Consider the following 22312-nt stretch of genomic DNA (forward strand, 5'->3'; position numbering starts at 1 on the left):
AGAAAAAAAAAATTATAGCTGCATTAATAAGTGGGCGCAAGTCATGAAAGGTAAAACTTGTACAGATAGATAAAAACTTTTGTTATTTCAGTTCAGTGAAAATCAAAGCCACAGGAAAGGTAAGCAATCTTTATACTAGTTTTCTTAGTTGACCTTTGAAGTGTGGTTGGTTGAAGCACCAACTTTGGTATAGGGGTTCTGGATTTGGCATAGTAAGGTATGGATATGTGTGGGTTTCAACTGTAAGAACAGGTTAAGTTTGTAAGCTGCTCTTCCCTGCTCAATTAGCATGGGGACCGTTAAGCTCAAAAAAAATTAATAAAAAAAAAAAACTAGTTATCCAAAGCACAAAGAAGTGGACAACAGTGGAACTTCAGGCTGGCAAGTGTGCGTATTTGAGCAGTGGTTACGTTGGGCAGTGGCTCGAAGAACGGGCCAATGAGCAGCAGCACAAGCAGCAGCAACAAGCACGACACCACGCTCGCCAACTGCGTCACCCCGCCCACCGTCTCCTGGATCAGGCTGCGAGACAGCGATGCTGCGAACGGGATGCATGAGAAGAACGAGCCAAATATGTTGGCACATCCCTGGAACAAACAGGCACGAGACACATTCAACGGTTACAGAACATTCGCTAATAACTCACAATGTGCCGATAAATTTATGTTCCAAAGCCAAACTAGTGCCAAGGGCCAAGAAGAGGGAGGGGCAAAGAAGGGAGGGAGGCAAACTCCCTGGGGCAGGCCCTGGGGTTTACCCTGATAGCTGACAGGAAAAAATTTACAAGTCTATTGCTAACAGAATTCATTGAAAAGCTTACATGTTATGCAGCATGAACAGATCACATTTACAGTCATGGCTATGTAATATTCACATTATTTAAACTTTTTTAAAATTTTGGGGTTTGAAAATTTATACTATATTAGGTAATTATTGACCCTTGGGCCCTTAGTCTCCCTGGATTGCACTCATTAACCATGGAATCAGTGTTACAGACTAATGGGCAGGAAAATATTTCCCTGTATACTACACAAAATATAAATAAATAAATCATTCATCACCAATATATACAAAGGTATTTATTTAAAATACAATCAAAAATTATATTAAACCTCAATCAAATTTCACAACTGTAAACCATCATTAAAAAGAAATCCAAAATGTTATAGCAGTAGGAATGAAAGATAGTTCTTGAAAAAGAAAGAGTAGGAGTGTAGATAAAATGTCAGTAAGTAGTTGAGCATGCAAGTGAGCCAAAGGTTAGGTAGGCATAGGGGTCAGGTGATAGATAAAGGAGTGAACGGGTGAAGAAATGGGTTTATCAGTGAGTAGGTTTGAGGGTAAATGAAAGAGTGGGGGGGATAAGGCTTGGGTGGGTGAATGGACAGGCAGGATGGCAGGTGAGTGGACAGGTGGGTGAATGGGTTAAATAGTGAAACAAAGATGTCAGGAAGAGAAACATGTCAGCCTTTTATTCAGCATCAGTCGTCTGATTGTGCACGTAAATTAAAAAAAAAAGCATTTGGACTACGAAACATGTGTACCCAATGAACAAGAAAAAAACAAGAATTGTCAAACCAATTCGTAAAATTAACTTACGGACGCAAGTAGTTCTTGGTTTGCATCAACAGGATAGTTGTGCTTTCGTGCAAAAATGGAAGCCATTGACAGGTTGACTGAGAATGCGACGATTGCTATGATCAGGCCGTCTATTACCAAGTTCGGCAACAGTGCAAACGGAGGTGCTTCAGGCAGTGGTAAACTGTAAAACAGTCAGTAAAATAATGAAGGGTAAGATAGGTAGTTCTTAAACATAACATTTATGAAGGCAAAGTGTTCAATTTAAGCAACAAAAAAAAATCATAAAATAATTAAAGATGTTTAGATAACACTAAGCAAAGGAGGCCATTTTAAACTTAGTTTATTTACTCCTTACATCTAATAATGCTAAACACATATAAAAAACACAAGTCTTGAAATAAACATAATATTTACCTACATTTTAAGTACGGTACATAGAGAGCATAACATTAAGCCAAACACAAACTGTGACAAACATAATTACATATAAGGTCTAATTAGGTATGAAAACTAATACTTTTGTTCATCACTTTGAAATTAATGAACTATAGAGCTACCATTTGCTAAAAAAATCTTCAGTACTCAGTGTTTTTTTTTAAAATCTATGCCAGTTACTGATGTAACTAAATCTGCTCAATTAGCGGTTTTTGCTCAATATTGTGTAGCTAACAATGTCAAAGAATTAATTGAGTAAATATCGTTGCCAACAACTATTAAGGGAACAGATATTTGTACAGCTGTTAAGAAATCACTTGCTGAGAAAGAAATTGCTTTAAGTAAAATTATTTTGATAATGACTGATGCTGCTCCAAGTATGGTGGCCAAACAAATGGTTTTATCAGTACATTTCAAACACACATAGGACATTCAATTCTTGAATTCCACTGCATCATTCATCATCAAGCCTTGTGTGCTAAGGGTGGTTTTGCCTCCCTTGGAAATATAATGGCAGTAGTCACAAAAAAAGTGAATATCATATCATTGCAGGCTTTAATTTAAATAAACAAAAATTTGATACTTTGTGGGATGAAGTCAACTGAGTGTATAATGGCTTAGTGACATATAATAATGTTCGCTGGTTGAGTTGCGGTAACGTAGTTCAGAGATTTCATGATTGTTTGAAAGAAAATCAGGCTGTTTTTACAAATTGAAAGAAAAATTGAACAATACCCTCAATTAATGGATGTTATGTTGCTTTCAGAATTAATGTTTCTTAACAGACTTATGCCAGCATTTCAATGAATTGAGCATAAAGCTTCAAGGTCCAAATAAAATGATTATCGTCATGATAGACCTCATTCGTGCTTTTGAGGCTAAATTGCAAGTTTGCAATAAGAATAATGCTACCGAAAACTACAAGTATTTCTCAAACTTGAAAAAAATCTATTTACACAAAAAGCCAGATGAAGAAAGTCAAAAGATTTCAGTTCAGTAATGCATTCATTGATTGAAGAATTTTCAGCAATATTTTGTCTGTTCAAAGATTTATCTGAAACATTCAAGTTTATTATGTATCCCAGTGACTTCAGTGGATTAATTAAACTTATCTAAATTTGATTGGTTGGAGATTGAAGAAAGGAAGATCAGCTAATTGACTTCCAGTCCAATTCAAAAATTATTGAATTAAGGAAAGGGTTGGAATTAAATGAAAAAGAAAGACTATCGGGCAATATGAGTAAAAATGCCAATACCAAAATTATGGAAACGTGGAATTCAATTCCAGACATATTTAGCTGCCTGAAGAAGCTGGCTTTTGCTATCTTAACAATATTTCATCTACCTATGCTTGCGAGTCATTGTTTTCAAAAATGAACAACATTAAAAACTTGCACCAGAACCGTTTGTCAGATGAGTGCAGTTCAGCTTACATTCTGCTAAAAGTAACAAACTACGAGCCTAACATAAGATATTTAGCATCCAATTTGCAACAGCAGAAATCACACTAACCTTTTCTTTTATTTAAATGAACATAAAATAGCAAACATTTTGATTGCTGTACAAATTTTGAGTTGCAAACAAAGAAAATAGCATATAGTTTTATTTTGATCCATTATTATTATTATTATTATTATTATTATTATTATTATTATTATCTTTACTAAGTCAAGATTCTCTGATGGCAGGCACATTGTTATTTTTTTCATAAAAAAGGCACGTTCACCAATAAAGGTGTTACAGGACGTGGAACGCATGGTCCTCACCCTGTCGGTATGTTGCCAACTGTCCTCACGCTGTACTCTTCCTGCAGGTGTAGGAACATGGAGGCCAGCGTGCCGGCTATAACAGCCATCAGCTCCACTGGCAACGGCATGGGAAGCTTCTTGTTGATGCGGGGCTGCGACACATGCAGGCCTCTAAGCAACTTATCTCACAACAAAACAAAGGCTTATCACATTTACTGCAGATAATACAATAGTTTCATATACCTATGCCACCCGAAATGTCTAAAAAATTTACTGAATGAAAAAGAAAAGAAATTGATGCAGTTATGCAATCAGCAACTAAATTTAAACACACTTCCCTTTCCAAAGTAAACAAGCATTAATCCTTTTTATTTTAACTGACGTCGACCCGGGCTTCGCCCCTTAAGTCTGGCTGGACTAAACTCCCTGCCTTCACCTTCACCTGTTCCTTCTCAGCATGGAATTACCAAAGTATGTAGTTGTGTGTTTTCAACCAGCGCGTTGCAAACTACCGGAAGACTGTGTTTTAAGCTCAGTGCTTCGGTATAAAGGCGCAGTAGTGGACCGGAGCTGAACTAACCTGAATCCTGTTTATAAGTTAGTTTATTAATAACTGTATGTTCGCATGTAGCTAAGTAACGAGAGGAATTTTTTTTTTTATGTTAGTATTTTAAGAGTGCTTTTCTTGTTTATCAGCTGCACATAACTAAACTAGTGTAACGGTTCTGTGGTTCGGCGGAAGACGCCATGTCGCCGGTGGGAGCGCGCCCTTCCGACCCAGTCTAACAATGGTCGAGGTGAAACACATAACGCACCCCGTGAACTTCATCCATTTGCATCGCCGAGCTGTACTTAGATCTGTTAACGTAATTCAATCTCAATCAATTTTATATTATCCTCGTATCCTCGGGACTCGCCTAGGCCGGCAAACTGTTCAATTCAGTATTTTTTTTTACCCTTAGCGGGACTTTGCCAGACAGCTAAGCGATATCATCTTGTGCGACCACCGAGTGGTCTGACTCTCGCCTAGATCAGTTCGTGCCGTGGGTACTGTGTAACCTGACGTCGAAGTATAATAAAAAACCGTTCTGAGTTCACAGTGTTATTTGAATTGGTTCCTGATTCAATAACTGCATTGAAATATCACTAAAATGACCAAATACTGAAACATGAATGAATGAATGAATTAATTAATTAATTAATTAATTAATGCTTGATTTCTTATACACATATGGGTTGATAAAATACTAAAAGGGGGTTACAAGATGAGAATGAAACATCAACGAATGCATAGATGGAGAAGAGGGGGAAGGGGATGGTGTGTGGTTTACATAAGTACTCCCAGAAAAAAAAACATCGGCTGTCGGCAATGTCACTACGCTACTCACTTGAGAAAAATCCAGGTTTGAACCTGCCGGGAATTGAACCTGGAATGGCCTTGGTAAGAGGCGAGTGATTTGACAACTCAACCACCGAAATCTCATGCTAACTGAAATGAGCACTGACTTTAACTGTGAGGTATATCAACGTTACTCTCAAGCAAGAGTTTAATTTAAATTGGGTTCTGTGTAGTAAAAAAAATTTCTACAAATGATGCTTCATAAAGTCTTTTCTGTAAACATAATATCGCCATTTTAAAGTAATTGGTGGCTATGTGTGCCAGCAACTTAAGCTTCTATGAATCACAACTGGCTGTTTCTGAATGGTTTCTAGATCAAATTTTATAATAAAAAAATGTGGTAACTTGAAATTATTTCATCTGACTTAAGGTATCAGAAGTAGTTGAATCGCTAACCACAGAGAGGCAACATGTACACATTGTTCAATTTTATAGGCAAGCAAAAAAGTTTTAACCCTTTAATACACAGATTAATTTTTATTTAAACATGCCTTAGTTTTGCAAAGGCATACTTGCATCATGTTTCTGTGAAGTCTGCAAAAAACATAGTGAAAATTTGTTTTATTATTTGCAGGTAGCTAATCAATCAAGATTCTAACATGACACCTACCATATGACTCAAAAATTTATAACTCATAGTATTCAATGTTTTGCCCAAAACATTCTGTAGAAACTTTCTACACTTTCATTCATAATACATTATGTAAGTGTAGCCCTACCTAAGTTTTTCTCATTTTGCATCCTCCTAAATTTTGCAACAATTTTTCCTTGACCACCTAAAAATCATAAAAAGAGGGTTTTTTTCCAATGTCAGAACAGCAAAAAAATCATTGAGCACCCCTTCTATACTACATAATGACATTGTGGTACAAACAGAAAAAGAAATTATACTAAGTCCACTCACCTTGATGACTTCGTTGTAGAAACCCAGAATGGTGATGCTGACTGCCGATATTACGATGGCGGCCACGTTTGCAGACTGAATGTTCTTGAAGATGTCAATGTATGTCTGCAAAAACATTAGAATGAATGTGAAATAACTATTTCATAATAATATGGTACTTATATATCCCCCTCAAATTCCTAAAAACAAATTCTTTTATTCCCACCAACAAATGGAAAAAAAAATATGAAAGCAAACGGCAAGCTCAACCCCTCCCCGCTTGAAATGAAATCCTGCATGGATGTAACATAATGTTGATCCAGCTATAATTTCCTTTGCTCTAAGCCGTTATAGAAAGACTCAAGCATGAACAGCCTTCCTTATATTAGGTAGATACAAGATGATATTGTGAATTGAAATCAAACCCAAGTAACACCGACGATCATGTCAAAACACGGTATATCACTGAAATGGAAGTTCATAGAACTAAGAAGCATTTAAACAAAACTTCATTCAAATCAAAAAAAAAATATTTAAATGATTGAATTCAAAGAGTGGAATTATTTTAGAATGGTTTGTACAAAAGTATATGGAAGAAAAAAAATTCTTTGATGGTACTTCTCAAGTTGAATTAATTTTAAACTACTGATGTTTGTAAATTTTCTTGTAAAAAAAAAACAGAAATTATTTCTGAATTTATTTTTATTCTTATTCTAAATATGTAACATTTCAAAATTCATATTTTTTGGTAAAGTAAGTATTTTGAAACATTTTAATGTAATATTTGTACATATAATAATGTACAATCATAATATATATATATAAAAAATAATGCTAAAAAAAAACAAAAATCCTGTTTTAAAAATGAAAATGAAACAGGCCTAAACTTTAAACAATTCAATCTTGCCTCTAATCATAATACGTGACATTCCAAAATTCTTTCTTCGTTTCAAACTGTTAAAGATACTGAACTTAGTGAAAAAAGGAAACAAGCAATGAAGGCACTCAAAATCACAAAAATGTAATCTTTTAATATATCAAATTCAATAAATGTAATCTGAGTTGAGTTTTGATTAAATATCCCGATTGATTTCATGATATTTTCGTTGCATTACGGTGTTATTTCGGCTTTATCACAACTTACCATAAAATCCTGTCTCTAATAATTGATGTCAAAATGAGAAATGACCCCCAACCTTTTTCCCAAAACATTTTATGGTTATAATTAAGTTAAACATTAATTCCTAGCTGATGTGTAGTTAACACCTTTGTTTAAAGACACTGACTTCAAGATGGCTTTTTCACTATTCTTCTTAGCAAATTCCTTTCAAGCTATTAATGAAAAACTCTTGCATTAGCCTTTATGCAGCTAAGGTTTGTTTTGCTAACTGATTGCTAACCCGCTCCATAGACAGATACAGTAGAGACCTGCTAATCTGGACTAGGTGGGACTGGACCCAGTCCGGATCACGGAAATTCCGGAGTAGAGGTATTTGCCTTAAAATGCCCGTAACAGAAGTTTTGGATGGGTATATATAAAATAAAAATCTTCATAATATAACTTCTCCTGAGCTTAATTTTAGATTTAATGCTACCATATATGTAGACCAAGTTTTCAACATACGAAAATTAGTCAATTCTGCTTTTTTTTTTTAAAAAATCCAGTTCGGGTTAGTTGGATGTTCCGATGAGCAGGGTCCAGATTAGCGAGACTACCGCACCTCCATGGTCTCGACCAGGGGCGCAACAACTAAATTTCCAAAGGTGGGGGGGGGGGGGGGGGCAATATACCTTTTTATAAAGAATCATCTATCCCCCCTATTGAAGCGGGTCCGGGGGGTCCTCCCACGGGAAAATTTGTATTTCAAGGTGGAAAATGGTGCTATTTAAGCAGTTTTATTATCTAAAAATTGATTACACATCACTTTCTTTGCCCCCGTTTGCCCCCACTTCAAGGTTTCAGAATGGGGGCAAAATACCCTTGCCCCCCCGCCCCCTGTTGTTGCGCCCCTGGTCTCGACCCAGAAGCAAAGAAGCGGTTCGTGACCAGAAAAGCCAAGAAAGCCTGTGGTCGGCGAATCGAACGGAGTGCAAGGTAGAGGCGAGACCTACTCACATACACTAACTTTAGTGCGCCGCTGTGTCTGCGCGTCTTGATGCCCAGCAGGTTGGACACCTGCGAGGTGAACACGTGCACGGCCGCGCCCGTGGTGAAGCCGCTGACGAGCGTGTCAGACAGCAGCACGCTCACGACGCCCAGCCTCAGCACGCCCAGGGCCACCTACGAAAACACCAGGCGCTTTCTTCCGTCGGCAACCCTCGTTGAAAAAAAAAATGCACGCTTGTACGGATTACACCGTCCCCTTACTTTAAGGGCCCTGCCTACCTGGACACACATTCGTGTGCAGAGCTTCAGAAGAACCAAAGTCATTTAAGGGGCCCGCCTCGTCAGGGGTGTATGTGTGTCAGTGAGGCGGGATGATAAGCACGACGCTCGCTGGTGCTTCCAGCGCGGTATAGCCTCTAAGCGCAAGTCTCTGAACTGGCGCGCATTTGTCTCGTCATCACAGGATAACTGTGAAATTTTAGCGGTGACCGTAACATTATATGGCGGAGAAATGAAGATAAAGGTGTTATGCAAGCCCCTTAAGTGCTTTCAAGAATCTGTACTGATTGCTTTATGCCTAAAAATTACTCTGAAAACACGTGTTTTAGGCATTTTAACGCTTCTAAAAATACAGTTTAAAAACTTAATCCGAAATTAAAAGTACTTTTCGGCCCTCAGCGAACTCTTAAATGCTATTCGTAAATAGGCCCCACTCGGATATCTTGAGTAGTTTTGAAATCGCGTTATTTTTCCTGAAGCTCTGCACACCGTATGTGTGCCCAGGTAGGCGGGCCCCTTAAAAACTGCTCAAGATATTAGACTAGTCTCTGGTTAGAAATACACTTTTCAAACAGAACTGTGATTTTGTTTCCGGATCACGATTTACAAGATGTATTTTTCGGAGAGTGAAAAGGGCTAAAGAGAATACTTTCAGAATAATTTTTACATATGAAACTCTCAATACAGATTCTCACCTCTATGAGACTTTCATCAGAGACCCTAACATTTTGTGGCATGTCAGAAATTAAAAATTGGGATGCACATTTCTCTGCTGCTTGTATCATTGATCATTTCAGTTTTTTTTTTAATATCTGTTATTTAAGGGTTATTCCTCTAAATCTGTCACAATAGCTCTCCTGCACTTTAATTCCTCTCAAATTTTCTTCACGGATATTTACTAAATATTATGTAATAGCGACAAGAAGCCATGACTCGATAATAAGATCTAGTAAACTTCTGGCAAGAAAATTGGCGACCCAATTTACAGGAAAATCGCTTGCATAATAGAAATAACAAAAAATTTAAATAAACTCAGTATGTGGAGCCTTAAAGAGTCTGTACAGCAAGTTTAAAATTTTGAAATCAATGTTGACTACACCTATTTGTCACACTGAAAAAAAAATTGATAACAGTTCAAAAGAATAATGTTAGCATTATACATCAAAATTAACTCAAAGGCGTTTTGAAAACAGATGCCTATCTAAAATCTTGAGCAACACTTCAATGGTGCATTGTTTGAAGCTGTACAACACGGCTTTAGCTTGTACAGCGTTAGTGAATTTTCAAGATACTTTCGTGTTTACTCAATCCTCACTTCATGGATATTGTTTGAAATCACTCATGCCCAGCCGATGGCCCGTGCCACGTTTTCGGAATATCCAAAACATCGGGTTATCAGCGTGGACGAGCACCATTTCCACAATGTCATGGCAAACGTGAGGTAGAAAGTGACTTCAACAATGTCCAAGCATGCATCTCCTGAGGATTCCCAATTCAAACTGCTGAGGCCAAGCAAGACAATATGAAGACAAGCGGCACACGCATCAGCAAAAAAGGCGGGCCTACCTGCCACATCCCCACCATGAAGCAGACTGCCGTGGCCACCTGCACAGGGGTGTACAGCCCGGACGAGGAGTTGGTCACGGCCGCCACTGCTGCCGCCGCGGTACCGTTCCCGAAGTCAGCCAGGGAGGAGTTGGCCACGGGGGGCGGCACCTCCGGGGTGGAGTACAGGAGCACCGACTTGCTCGTCATCATGCACACCACCGCAAACGTTCCTGCCACAGCAACGCCACGCGTCCAGTTCAGTGCCTGCCGAGGCCTCCTGGATTCCACAAGATAATCAGTGGTAGACCCAGCTTATCGTTTTTATTCTGTGTTGACGGTGAAGGGGAAAGGAGAGGAGGAAGACGATGGAAGGGTTTAGGTATGGAAGGACTCCCAGTTAAATGGTGAGTCTGAAATTTGGAAAACTAATAGCCCTTAAAAGATTATTTTAATGTATTCCTGACCTCTTGAAAAGTAACTATGGAACTATGGAATGTTTAATTTTTTGTATTTATCTACAGATTTTTCGTTTTGTGGGCTTATGGGGGGGGAGGGGGTTGGTCCCCATCACAAGACCGCCACTGTACTACAAGAATAATTATTGCAAGGACTCAAGCGACGAGGCTTTTTAGTCAGCTCGTGCGCCTGCCTTTTATGGCTTCACGTCTAATACGATTAGCAGCTGCACCTCGCTACCCCTCTACCCCTTCCCCAGCGCTTTCCCATTCAGCCTGCGGAATTCTCTGCTGCTCTCGAGGGTTTGGCACGTTCTCAGAGCCCCGTTTGCGTGAAGTGAGGTAACAAGGACACCTTTGTTCTCGGAGTTCTTGGAGCTTGGTACCGATTGATTCAATCAATATCCGTCATTGGTTTGATTCCTGACCAGTAATAATACAAACCTAAGCTTGAATAAACTTTAAATTCAGTTTTCAAATAACTTTTGTGGAGTTCTATACAAGATACCTGTTCGAAGTATTAAATATGTTTACGCACTGCCTACCATGGAGGTAGTCTGTATAAGTGTCTGCTGGTGTGACACTTCGGAGAACTATGAGATCTTTCCAAGGCAGGACTTGGCAGGTATAGAAACGAAAAGACTGACCTAGATGAAGAGGGTAAGTGATAGCGGACAGCGAGAGGCGAACTTCATGTGCGAATATTGGTGCATCGGGGACCGAAGCATCTGGATGTTGTATGTACGGCGGACGAGCGAGAAGTGCGAGGCAGTATGTTGAGTCAGAGGTGGGGAGTAAGAGTGATGAGCAGTAGAGAGAGCCACTGTCACGCCAAGCTCTAGTGGGGAGAGTAAATTTTGAACTAAATGCAAGAGTGATTAATTTGTGGACAAAAATTTAATTTGTTATAACTTAATAGATAGTATAAATATTAGGTAATAAATAAAACTGTATTTATTTAATTGGCCTATTTTTTCCGGACCTATTTTTCCATTCGTAACAATATTTGACGGATTTTTCAGAGGGAACTCCTGAAGTTATACTAGAAATTAAGGAAAACTTTATATCATGGTAAAAATTGTACTGTACTGTATAAAAGTTCAAGGGAACAAATTATGGTAGCATATCAAGAATAAAAATGTTAAACAGATTTTTCACAAAATGTTTTACTATATAACCACTGTGGGACAAAACAGCGGTATCAGAGGACACAATTGCTATTGTGCCATGCACACGTGGCAGTGCACGGAAAAATCGTTTGACCTCAACACCCAGCACAGTCAGAGCCCGAATGATTCAGGGTACCGCAGACTAGTATCTTGAAGGCCTCTCCAATGCGTTCTCATGCCTCATGAGAGCCTCCATCTTAAAGACCAGAACAAATGCTTCACCATCAAAATGCATGAGTCTCGAGAAAACTTTATACATCAGCGAAGAAGGAGTCCAACAGCTCTCCAGGGCCTTTTCCCTCAACACCAGAACTTACAGAATCAACAACGATAGGATGTTTCTGGTTAACAATTGAGCCTACATGACAGACAGAGACCAATCATTTTTAATCAATACGAAAAACTCACGATGTGACCAGAGTGGAATGAAGCAGTGGGAGCACCCTGAAGAACTCCCTCACCTATCACCCCCAATCACGCCCCTGTGTACCACACCACCCACATGAGAACCACTCACTCAAAGTATTTTAGTTTCAAAACTATTACACCCACAAAATAGTAACCATTTTTCTATCAACCCGTCTACACAATTTTCACTCAATAGGAAGCCAGTTAAATTGCATTAAAAAAAAATTGTTTTTGTCATATGACTTTCAGAGCATTATTCTAATAAAATATTATATGTCTAGCACAATGTACCACCTTCCATGGGCATATACAAGAGGGACCATGGGGGCATCTTTTCTTCCTTCCAAAGTGGTTTAAATAAATAAAAATATGAGTAAGGCTCTGCACTAAGAGAAAACTTGTTACTAATACTCACAAACTCTTGTTAAAGCATCTGTTATACTCACCCATTGACACATGCCTTGATGTTCCCATGAGGAAATATATCAAGACTGGGAAGAACGCCATGTATATCCCGACTACGGGAGGCACACCACCCAGCATTGCATATGCCATGCCTGCAACAAATAAAGTCAAGAAAGCAATTCCACAATGTGAATAGGTTTTCAACATGTCATGCCCTAGCATTGTGATAGGTGCACTAATTGTAACACTCTGGCAACAGAGAATATACATAATGCTCTTCATTAATTAAAAAGAAAAACTAATGACTTAATTAATATTTGTACTGCACTATATCAATGTAATTCTTATCAACCTACTTCTTCCATCAGCAACATTACTTAAAACAATTCTGTTTGTCATGACAGTAATACTTTTTTCTAATTTATATTTTGTTAAAGGAATCTAGCTAACTAGTTATCTATAGAATAATTATTGAATATAACCTTTAAAAAAACATATTTAGTGGATGAGAAGCATTTTAAGACCACGAGAAATCTAAATAAAACTAAAATATGTAATGTAGTTAATTCTGTTGTAGGTTGCAAAAAGTTACTCTTGACACACTCCAGAATTAGTGATGCCTCCCTGCAGCTAATATGGATCAATATTTAGGGCCCTCTGAATACTGCTAAACACACAATTAAATGATCAATATTACTGAGTAAGATGACAAAATATTTATTGCATAGTTAATTTGTAACTTCCCACTGAATTTTTCTCTAAAAGCTAAAAAAAATACCACCACAAAGTTTACTGGAAACTAAAGTAACAATATGATTTCTCTTTTTTTTTTTTCTATACTAAAAGCAGAGTGTAGAATGTGCATTAGCATGGCAAAGATTGCATCACGGAGACTAACGCAAGTCACCTTGGGGTATGTGCATGATCGCGACGGTGAAGCCCGAAATGATGTCCCGTATGAGGTTTTTCTTCCAAGTGTACTCAGGCAGCCAGCTCAGGATGGGGAACAGTGACACCACAAATTTTCGGGGCTGGCAGCGGTTCGTCTTGACCAACCTCTTGCGAAGTGCTGAGAAAAGAGGAATATGTAATACATGGCAAACTCTGTCACAAAGAAAACCACACTTTAAACATGAATGCAAGGATAAACAAGAGTTAAAAGTGTGGAAGAAAAAAATGAAAAAGTAAGAATGAAAAAAAAATTGAGGAGAATGTACAATATAACGCATGATTAAAAGAATGAATGAAAGAAATAATAAAAAAAGAGGAATTAAAAACTGAAAGCAAAAATTAAAGAATAAAAAAATACAAAGAATTAAAAAATGAATTACTTCATAATGTCTCATAGACATCAGGGTTATGCGAGACAATGAGGGGTGATAAAGATGAGAATGGACCACTGACAAAATGAATGGGTTGTGTAAAAGGAAGTATGTAATAAAATAAAAATACCTGCCAGCACACAGTTAAGTAGAACCATGTCCTAAATATAAAGCATATAGAAAGCTGGCATGAATCTACTCTGAATCTATCTGGAATACACAGACCGACTGCATGCGCCCACCTGGTTTCCGTGGTCTCGTGTACTGGTACAGCTGATCAAACTCTGTCTTCTTGCAAGGCTGGAGAAGATAGTCTGGGTGGAGGTGCCCATTGTTAAGGGAGTCAACTTCTTCCTCATCTCCAATCCTGCAAATAAATATTAACTACATTATTAATGCACTACCTCACGTTCTGCTCAAAAAATATCACAGAGATAATGTATTTGGTGTGCAGAAAGAGTTTTGAAAACTAACACCGGGTTCAAGCTTTGGGTGTCGTGCTATCCCTTCACCACCATACTGCGGAAGGCAGTGGCAAACCACTGCAAATTAGAGGGCCATCGAGAGAAACTAAGGGCACGGGAGCAAAAATATTTGCTTGCCCTCGCCCCCAACTTAATGTACAACATTGTGTGTGTGTGTGTGTGTGTGTATATATATGTGTGTGTGTGTGTGTGTGTATATATACATATAAAAAGACTGTACGTGTTACTGTGGTGATAACTGTAAACATGATCTGCATGTATCACATATTTTGTAAGGTTTCCAATCAATTCTATTGGAAGTAGACTTGTATTTTTTTTTTTTTTCGTTTCTCTATAAAAGCAAGCTCACGAATAAAAACAAAAATCGCAAACCAGTTCACAAGTGTTGACTTCAACAAGTAAACCAAAGTTAAGTCCTGTGCCATGTCAACTTTATATATATATATATATATAAAACATTTATTTAGCACGGAAGCTTCATTGCAAGCGGTATCAGAATATTCGAAATCGTAGAATGAAGAGGGCTCATCTCTGTTTTAAGGCGAATGCCTTTTTTTTTTTTACTGTCGCAACTACTCTCCTTGCTGCAGAAGAAAACGCAAGGTCACCTCGCACCTGCTGCTCAAGGTCGCAGAGCGTAGAGACGGAGAACCAACCGAGGCGGAACACTGTCTTTTGTCTTCACCGGCTTCTGCTGCACGGTGTCGCCGGAGTGGCTGCACTCTCGGTAGGGGGAAGGGTGGGGGGGGGGGGGGTTTAGAACCGCAACCGAATAGGCGGAACATGCCCACTAAAAATATCTGTGCGCTTGAGAAATTCCAACATCAAAAATGTAGTTTTAAATGTGAAGAAATCGTTGAAATTTCTTAAAAAAAAAAAAACAATGTCTAAAATAAAATAAAAAGTAATTTTAGAAACATTCTTATTTGTGAATTCGTGAAATGGTGTGTTAACAGAGCAGCGTATTGAGTATAATAGCAAAATATTATATTTGGAATTATTTTTTAAAATGTTGAATTATCTTGGTAGCAATGAAATAAGTATGGCTGCCATGTGCACATGCGTACATACCATTTGCACGTGTGGGTATATATATAATAACGATTCAGTCTTGGACTAAGTTTCTGAGACACACACTTTTCTGAAAGGGTAAAAAAAATATGGGAGTAGTATATTGATACTCAGTGCTTGTTGCTTAAAATATTGAAAATGCAAGACGATAAATAGCATCGCTAATAGCGGCAATAACCTAAAATATCAGGATGATTTTAATTCCATGATTGTGACCATTGAAGCGTTATCTTTACGCAGTGGCGTAGCCAGGATTTGTGTATGGGGGGTGTTAAGAAGCATGCGCGCCCCCCTTCCCCCCCTCCGTATTAACGCGGGTGGTCCGGGGGTCCTCCCCCGGGAAAATTTGTATTTTAAGGTGTAAAGTAGTGCTATTTTAGCAGTTTTCGGTACTTAAATTTGAATATATTAATGGTAAAATTTTTATTAATTTTAATATGAAATTTGTTTGAGTGATGAATAAGAAATTAATTAAAGATTTGGTGCTAAGGGGGGGGGGGGGGGGGGGGGGTTTGAACCCCTAAACCCCCCCCCCCCCTGGCTACGCCCCTGTCTTTACGCATGGTTTAACCTGTACTATTCGATATGCGAAGAGCCTTGAGGTCTCCGTAATCATCAAAGAAAAATTCGCAGGGGAGGAGAAGAACGGAAAGAAAAGTCAAAAGAACTAAATGAAAACATAACCTACACGGTTAAATGAATCTTTTTTTTTTTTTTTTACGGGCATTGTAAGAGATTCGATCCCAGAGCTACTTGCACCCAAGTTGGCTGGCGATTCGCCCAGCTGTGCGACAGAGATCGATGTCGACTTCTTTAGTAACCTCCGCGTCCGTCCGCCATCCGACCGTCAAATACGTTTTCAAAATTGAATTTTTCTAATTACAAAAAGTCTTGAATATTGGTGAAAATCTTGTCTAGGCGACGAACATTGAAGTGAAGCACTTATTAACCAGACTCAATTTTTTTTTTCGATCTCACATTTATGAATACTTTTTTCTTCTTCCAGATTTACATACGTAATTCCTTACACTTCTAGTCCTTGAGCAATTTTTTTTGTATCAAACATCAAACTTAAAAAATGTTTTCAAAAATAATTTTAAAACTTTTAAAGGAGGCAGCTAAACAAATAAACAAACTTGAACCTTTTAATATAGTAAAGTTTGCCGACAATAGGTACCTCTGTAACACCGTGAAGGTTATTTCATCCGTCCGTCCGTTGAAAGTTAAAGCTTGGCGGTGCTCTGAAAAACGGACGAATTCTCCGGGCCATCTGATTGGCTGCATGTCACGTGATTGACGGACGGACGAGACGTGTCATTGTGAATCTAGCTTTAGCCACATGCGTAAGCCGCGAACTACCGTATACAGAGTGCTAACAAGCATTCAAGGACCAGTTAGTACGCTACAAGGACGACTATATTTTTTCACTATTCTTTCTTGGGTAGGTGTTATGTTAATAGTGAACGATTCATCTTTTTTTTTTTTTGCGTATGTACCTACTATACTGCTCCACGAAAGATCTATATGATTGCAAATCAGTCGAAATTGTTCCAACTGGACCAGTTAAAGCCTAATTATTATTTTAGTGACTAAATAACATCATCAATTCTCAAAAACGCCAGTTTTTTTTTTTTTCAGTCAAAAGAAAATTGTTTGGTAACTAAATAAGTTGTTCAGCTTTTAGAGAGTGCATTTTAATTTGAGACTAACTGAAATCGCTTGGTTGCTTAAAAATAAATCGCTAGTAAGAATCGTAAAAAAAAAATGGCATCATGATGTGAGTGTTGCTATAAAAATGCTAATAACACTTTAGCAAGGAATTAGAGATATAACATAATAAGCTATACAAAAAAAAGTTTTGCAATCAGTTGTGAAAGGTGTTCTCATTTTGACTTCAATTATTAACATTGTACACGCACTAACTCCCATAACGTTTTACATTCATGTCTGAGAGTTAAAATAATTACATCCATTACAAAAAAAAAATCTGTAGGTTAAATAAAGCCTTTATGTTCAACTTTGAATGTAAGTACACGTAATAGCTGGTAGGGAGTGTGGAATACAAGCCTATCTGCGTGCAACTGGAAGACTACAGAATACACAGTCCTCTCCCCTGCATCCTGGTTGGTGGCAGTAGTGACGCATCTCGTACAAGCGATCAAGGGGTTGAGGAGGAAGCACAAATGCGTGCGTTCACGCATGTCGCAACTGAGCACGCGCAGAATTAACTGAAGCTTATGGGTTTAACTCAGTCGGTGAAACGAGTCTCCGGAACCCTCACGACATTAAGAAGCCTGAGCGCATTATGATCACGCTTTACGTTCAGATGCAGGTTTCTTTATTTCGTTATCTTTTATTTAACGTCAGCGCAAAAAATCAGCAACTAAATCTTCACATTATCAGTGCTTCGTTTTTGAAATAACGAAGCCAAATCCATCACAAACAAAAAGCTTTCGTTGCAATTTCAATTTATTTTACGGCTTCCATCGTTTCCCTTTATAAACGAGTTTAACACTGTATATTTAAATTCATCCGTGTTTTGCAAACTAGCACATAAATTTCCGCTTTTTTTTCCTTTTGCTATACAGGAAATAATTTTTAAATTAATTAAAAACTGTAATGACCGGAAATAAACTATGGGTTGCTATTGAATATGTTCTTTCCTAATACTTTGTCCTAAAAGATCCTTAAAGAATATCAGCTATTTTTGCTGATCTTCCGAACAGTTGCAAACGTCCTTAAAGAATCGCCGATGCAGTCTTTTGTTAAAATACAAGTCGCTCGCATCCTATCGTGAATCCTTGTGGCATTTGAGGGGTTCTTGCCGTTATATATATATTTTTTAATGTAACAATAAACCGTTGTTTGGCTAGCCAACTGCTATCTAGATTATTTTATGGTTATATGTTAAGCCTACTATCATATAACTAACTTGAACACAATACAAAATTGAAAAATTGAACAGAATTATTAAGTGTGAAAAATTTGTAAACGCAAACACATGAGAGCCGAAACGTATTTATTTATTTTTTGTTGATACACCAGGATATTTTATAGTCCAAAGAATTCTGTCGTTATTTCATTGCTAGTTTCTACACGAATAAAAACTTGAAATTAAAGAATCCTTTGGTTAAAGCTGCATCAGCAAAAGACACAACCAGGCTATTCGAAAACAGATACATTTCAAATTTAAATCCGCAGGAAAAAAAATACGGTTGAATTTGTACGAACAGAGGAAAGATCTACATAAGTAAAAAATAAAACCACTCAATTTTACTTTAGAAATAATTTTCACGCCAACAGCAAAACAATCGTGCAAAATTACCCTTCGCCGGGATATTTTTGCAAGCTAACAGCTTAATGCCATCAATATTTGCCATTTGAGTAATGCTGTGATAGTTAATTACGATGTTCTTTGCGTAACGTTCACTCAAGATAAGCCGTACTGCCCATTGTCTCAGTCAGCGATATCCTCGGACAGCACGCTCCCGACACGTTTTGACCTCGTTTCACCCACGTCATGGAGACAACACTGTTACACAACTAAGTACGATAATTCCTTATAAATTTCGTATTACTTAAAATTTATTTTGTGTTTGGTGAGCTTAAGGGTACCGCCTACCTGGGCAGGCAGGCATTCAGAAGAAAAGAAAAAAAACCACGTGATTTGAAAACTGCGGTGTTTGTTTACGAAAATAATTTAATACGGTTGAGGTAGTTCTGTTTCTGTATTTATTTTTAAAACTGTCTTTTTAGAAGAGTGGAAATGGCTAAAACGCGTGTTTTCTGAAAGAAAGAAAAAAATTAGTCATGAAACTTTCGGTAAAGATTCTTGAAAGCACTCAAGACATGTGCATCACACCCTTTATCTCCGCTGTATCCCATAGCTGCCCTTTGCAGGAAGAGAAGACAGGGCGCCATTCCAGAGGACATAGCTCGCTAGAAGCACCACCGATCTTCATTCCACCCCTGACTAGGCGGGCCCTTTTAACATCTCGTCGGCAGCTAGGTCATTATGGAGTTGAGCCAAGCAGCACGATACTGACGTCTGGAAAACAGCGGAAGGAATCGTCCGTTACCCTGTTTTAAGAAACAAGCTGTGAATTTTCATGGAGTGATTTCAAGAAAAAAAGCGGGCGAACATAATTTATGACGGCTGGACCGTGACTCAGTTAAGAAACACAGCGAGTAGTGAGTAAATTGGGTCAGACAAGCAAGGGCGCAAATCTCTATGACTAACCTTAGGGTGGGAAGGAGGGAGCGTAATCTGCGGCCCAAGAGTTTTGCGCGTGACAAATCACTGAGCTGAACTTAGCTCTATCCTGCGGCTCTATCCGGCCGCCCGGGACTGAGAGCTTGGAACAACAACAGCATAAGTCATTCCACGCAAATACGGCAATTACCATCCAAGTTTTAATTGTTTCCCAAGAGAATGAGCAGTCATAACGTTGAAGCAGTTACAAGATAACATAAATGCATCTGTTTACTATTAATAGAAATTAAATTTACTGTGTAAACCAACGTACAGGTTATCCCAGGGACTCTAAGCGCGACCAAAATGTTGTTTTATGTTGCGTATTTCAAAAATGAAGATGACCCAAAATCCTCCAAGAGATATACAGACCAAAATAATATATAGGGGTGTTCCTACGGGTGTCCTTAATAAATAAAAAATAAATTTGGAAGGACTTACAACGTATCCGTTGCACAAGACCCTCTTAGGGTGTCCAAAGTGTTGTTTTTAAGGTATTTAACAGAAAACTTTATTTTTTTTCGAAACTTTGGCCTACACGTAACGCCACGGCAGGTACATAGGACTTTTCCTCTATGATCCTTCTAACAAAAACATATTAATTTCCAGAGGTAAGCCCCGTACGAGACTCTCCAGGGCCTCCTAGGGCCTCCAAAGTGTGGTTTTTAACGAAATTATCACAAACATTAATTTTTTACATAACTTTATGCCGCTGGAAGTGACAGACGTGGCATATAAGGATGTTCCTACAGGTGTCCTTAATAAATAAAAAATAAATTTGGAAGGATTTACAACGTATCCGTTGCACAAGACCCTCTTAGGGTGTCCAAAGTGTTGTTTTTAAGGTATTTAACAGAAAACTTTATTTTTTTTCGAAACTTTGGCCTACACGTAACGCCACGGCAGGTACATAGGACCTTTCCTCTATGATCCTTCTAACAAAAACATATTAATTTCCAGAGGTAAGCCCCGTACGAGACTCTCCAGGGCCTCCTAGGGCCTCCAAAGTGTGGTTTTTAACGAAATTATCACAAACATTAATTTTTTACATAACTTTATGCCGCTGGAAGTGACAGACGTGGCATATAGGGATGTTCCTACAGGTGTCCTTAATAAATAATAAATAAATTTGGAAGGATTTACAACGTATCCGTTGCACAAGACCCTCTAAGGGTGTCCAAAGTGTTGTTTTTAAGGTATTTAACAGAAAACAGCACTGGACATACCTATACAATTGCTTAGTGAACACGAGGCCTAATTTATTGAGTAATAAAAAAGTGACTCAGTTATCCCAATTGGTAAAATATAATCAAAACAAATGTTCTGACTGACGTCTGGTAACTGGAGATTATTCAATTTATTAATGTAAATAAGTTGGTTGATAGTATTCAATCATTAAGAAGTACTGTTGGTAATGCCATTATGTCAGAATTTATCTGGTAACAAAGTTATTCAGGGAAGGTTTTCAATTACAATGCTAAAAATGGTTACTATACTAAACACAAAAAAGATATAAGATAACTTTAACTATTACCTTGTACTTCATATAACTACTAACAATAAAACCAATATTCTATCATTAATCATTGTACATAGGCACTTGTAAGAAAACACTTGATCATCTTGTACGGAGCTTACCTCTGGAAATTAATATTTTTTTGTTGTAAATCCTTCCAAATTTATTTTTAATTTATTAAGGACACCTGTAGGAACACCCCTATATACCATTTGTATCACTTCCAGCGGCAAAAAGTGATGTAAAAAATTAATGTTTGTGATAAGTTCGTTAAAAACCACACTTTGGAGGCCCTAGGAGGCCCTGGAGAGTCTCGTACGGGGCTTACCTCTGGAAATTAATATGTTTTTGTTAGAAGGATCATAGAGGAAAGGTCCTATGTACCTGCCGTGGCGTTACGTGTAGGCCAAAGTTTCGAAAAAAAATAAAGTTTTCTGTTAAATACCTTAAAAACAACACTTTGGACACCCTTAGAGGGTCTTGTGCAACGGATACGTTGTAAATCCTTCCAAATTTATTAAGGACACCTGTAGGAACATCCCTATATGCCACGTCTGTCACTTCCAGCGGCATAAAGTTATGTAAAAAATTAATGTTTGTGATAATTTCGTTAAAAACCACACTTTGGAGGCCCTAGGAGGCCCTGGAGAGTCTCGTACGGGGCTTACCTCTGAAAATTAATATGTTTTTGTTAGAAGGATCATAGAGGAAAAGTCCTATGTACCTGCCGTGGCGTTACGTGTAGGCCAAAGTTTCGAAAAAAAATAAAGTTTTCAGTTAAATACCTTAAAAACAACACTTTGGACACCCTAAGAGGGTCTTGTGCAACGGATACGTTGTAAATCCTTCCAAATTTATTTTTTATTTATTAAGGACACCTGTAGGAACACCCCTATATACCATTTGTATCACTTCCAGCGGCAAAAAGTGATGTAAAAAATTAATGTTTGTGATAAGTTCGTTAAAAACCACACTTTGGAGGCCCTAGGAGGCCCTGGAGAGTCTCGTACGGGGCTTACCTCTGGAAATTAATAGTTTTTTGTTAGAAGGATCATAGAGGAAAGGTCCTATGAACCTGCCGTGGCGTTACGTTTAGGCCAAAGTTTCGAAAAAAAATAAAGTTTTCTGTTAAATACCTTAAAAACAACACTTTGGACACCCTAAGAGGGTCTTGTGCAACGGATACGTTGTAAGTCCTTCCAAATTTATTTTTTATTTATTAAGGACACCCGTAGGAACACCCCTATAT

The 22312-nt window shown here is 38.0% G+C and overlaps 1 protein-coding gene across 4 annotated transcripts in view; it reads right to left on the reverse strand.

Moving 5' to 3' along the window:
- The window catches only part of LOC134535964 (prestin-like), an 87789-nt gene that overhangs the window by 10027 nt on the left and 55450 nt on the right, over positions 1 to 22312 (reverse strand). For all 4 annotated transcript variants that reach the window (XR_010075737.1, XM_063375416.1, XM_063375415.1 and 1 more), the window contains exons 2-10: positions 13982 to 14106; positions 13325 to 13486; positions 12459 to 12569; positions 9999 to 10210; positions 8163 to 8327; positions 6068 to 6172; positions 3783 to 3916; positions 1600 to 1762; positions 411 to 587 (exon numbers count right to left, since the gene is read on the reverse strand). Coding sequence is in view for 3 of the 4 variants with exons in the window: in XM_063375416.1 (XP_063231486.1) it covers positions 411 to 587; positions 1600 to 1762; positions 3783 to 3916; positions 6068 to 6172; positions 8163 to 8327; positions 9999 to 10210; positions 12459 to 12569; positions 13325 to 13486; positions 13982 to 14106 (1354 nt within the window). In the remaining variant the exon portion in view is untranslated. The remainder of the gene's footprint in view (positions 1 to 410; positions 588 to 1599; positions 1763 to 3782; positions 3917 to 6067; positions 6173 to 8162; positions 8328 to 9998; positions 10211 to 12458; positions 12570 to 13324; positions 13487 to 13981; positions 14107 to 22312) is intronic.

Source organism: Bacillus rossius, chromosome 10, assembly GCF_032445375.1.
Source record: "Bacillus rossius redtenbacheri isolate Brsri chromosome 10, Brsri_v3, whole genome shotgun sequence".
Lineage (NCBI taxonomy): Eukaryota > Metazoa > Arthropoda > Insecta > Phasmatodea > Bacillidae > Bacillus > Bacillus rossius.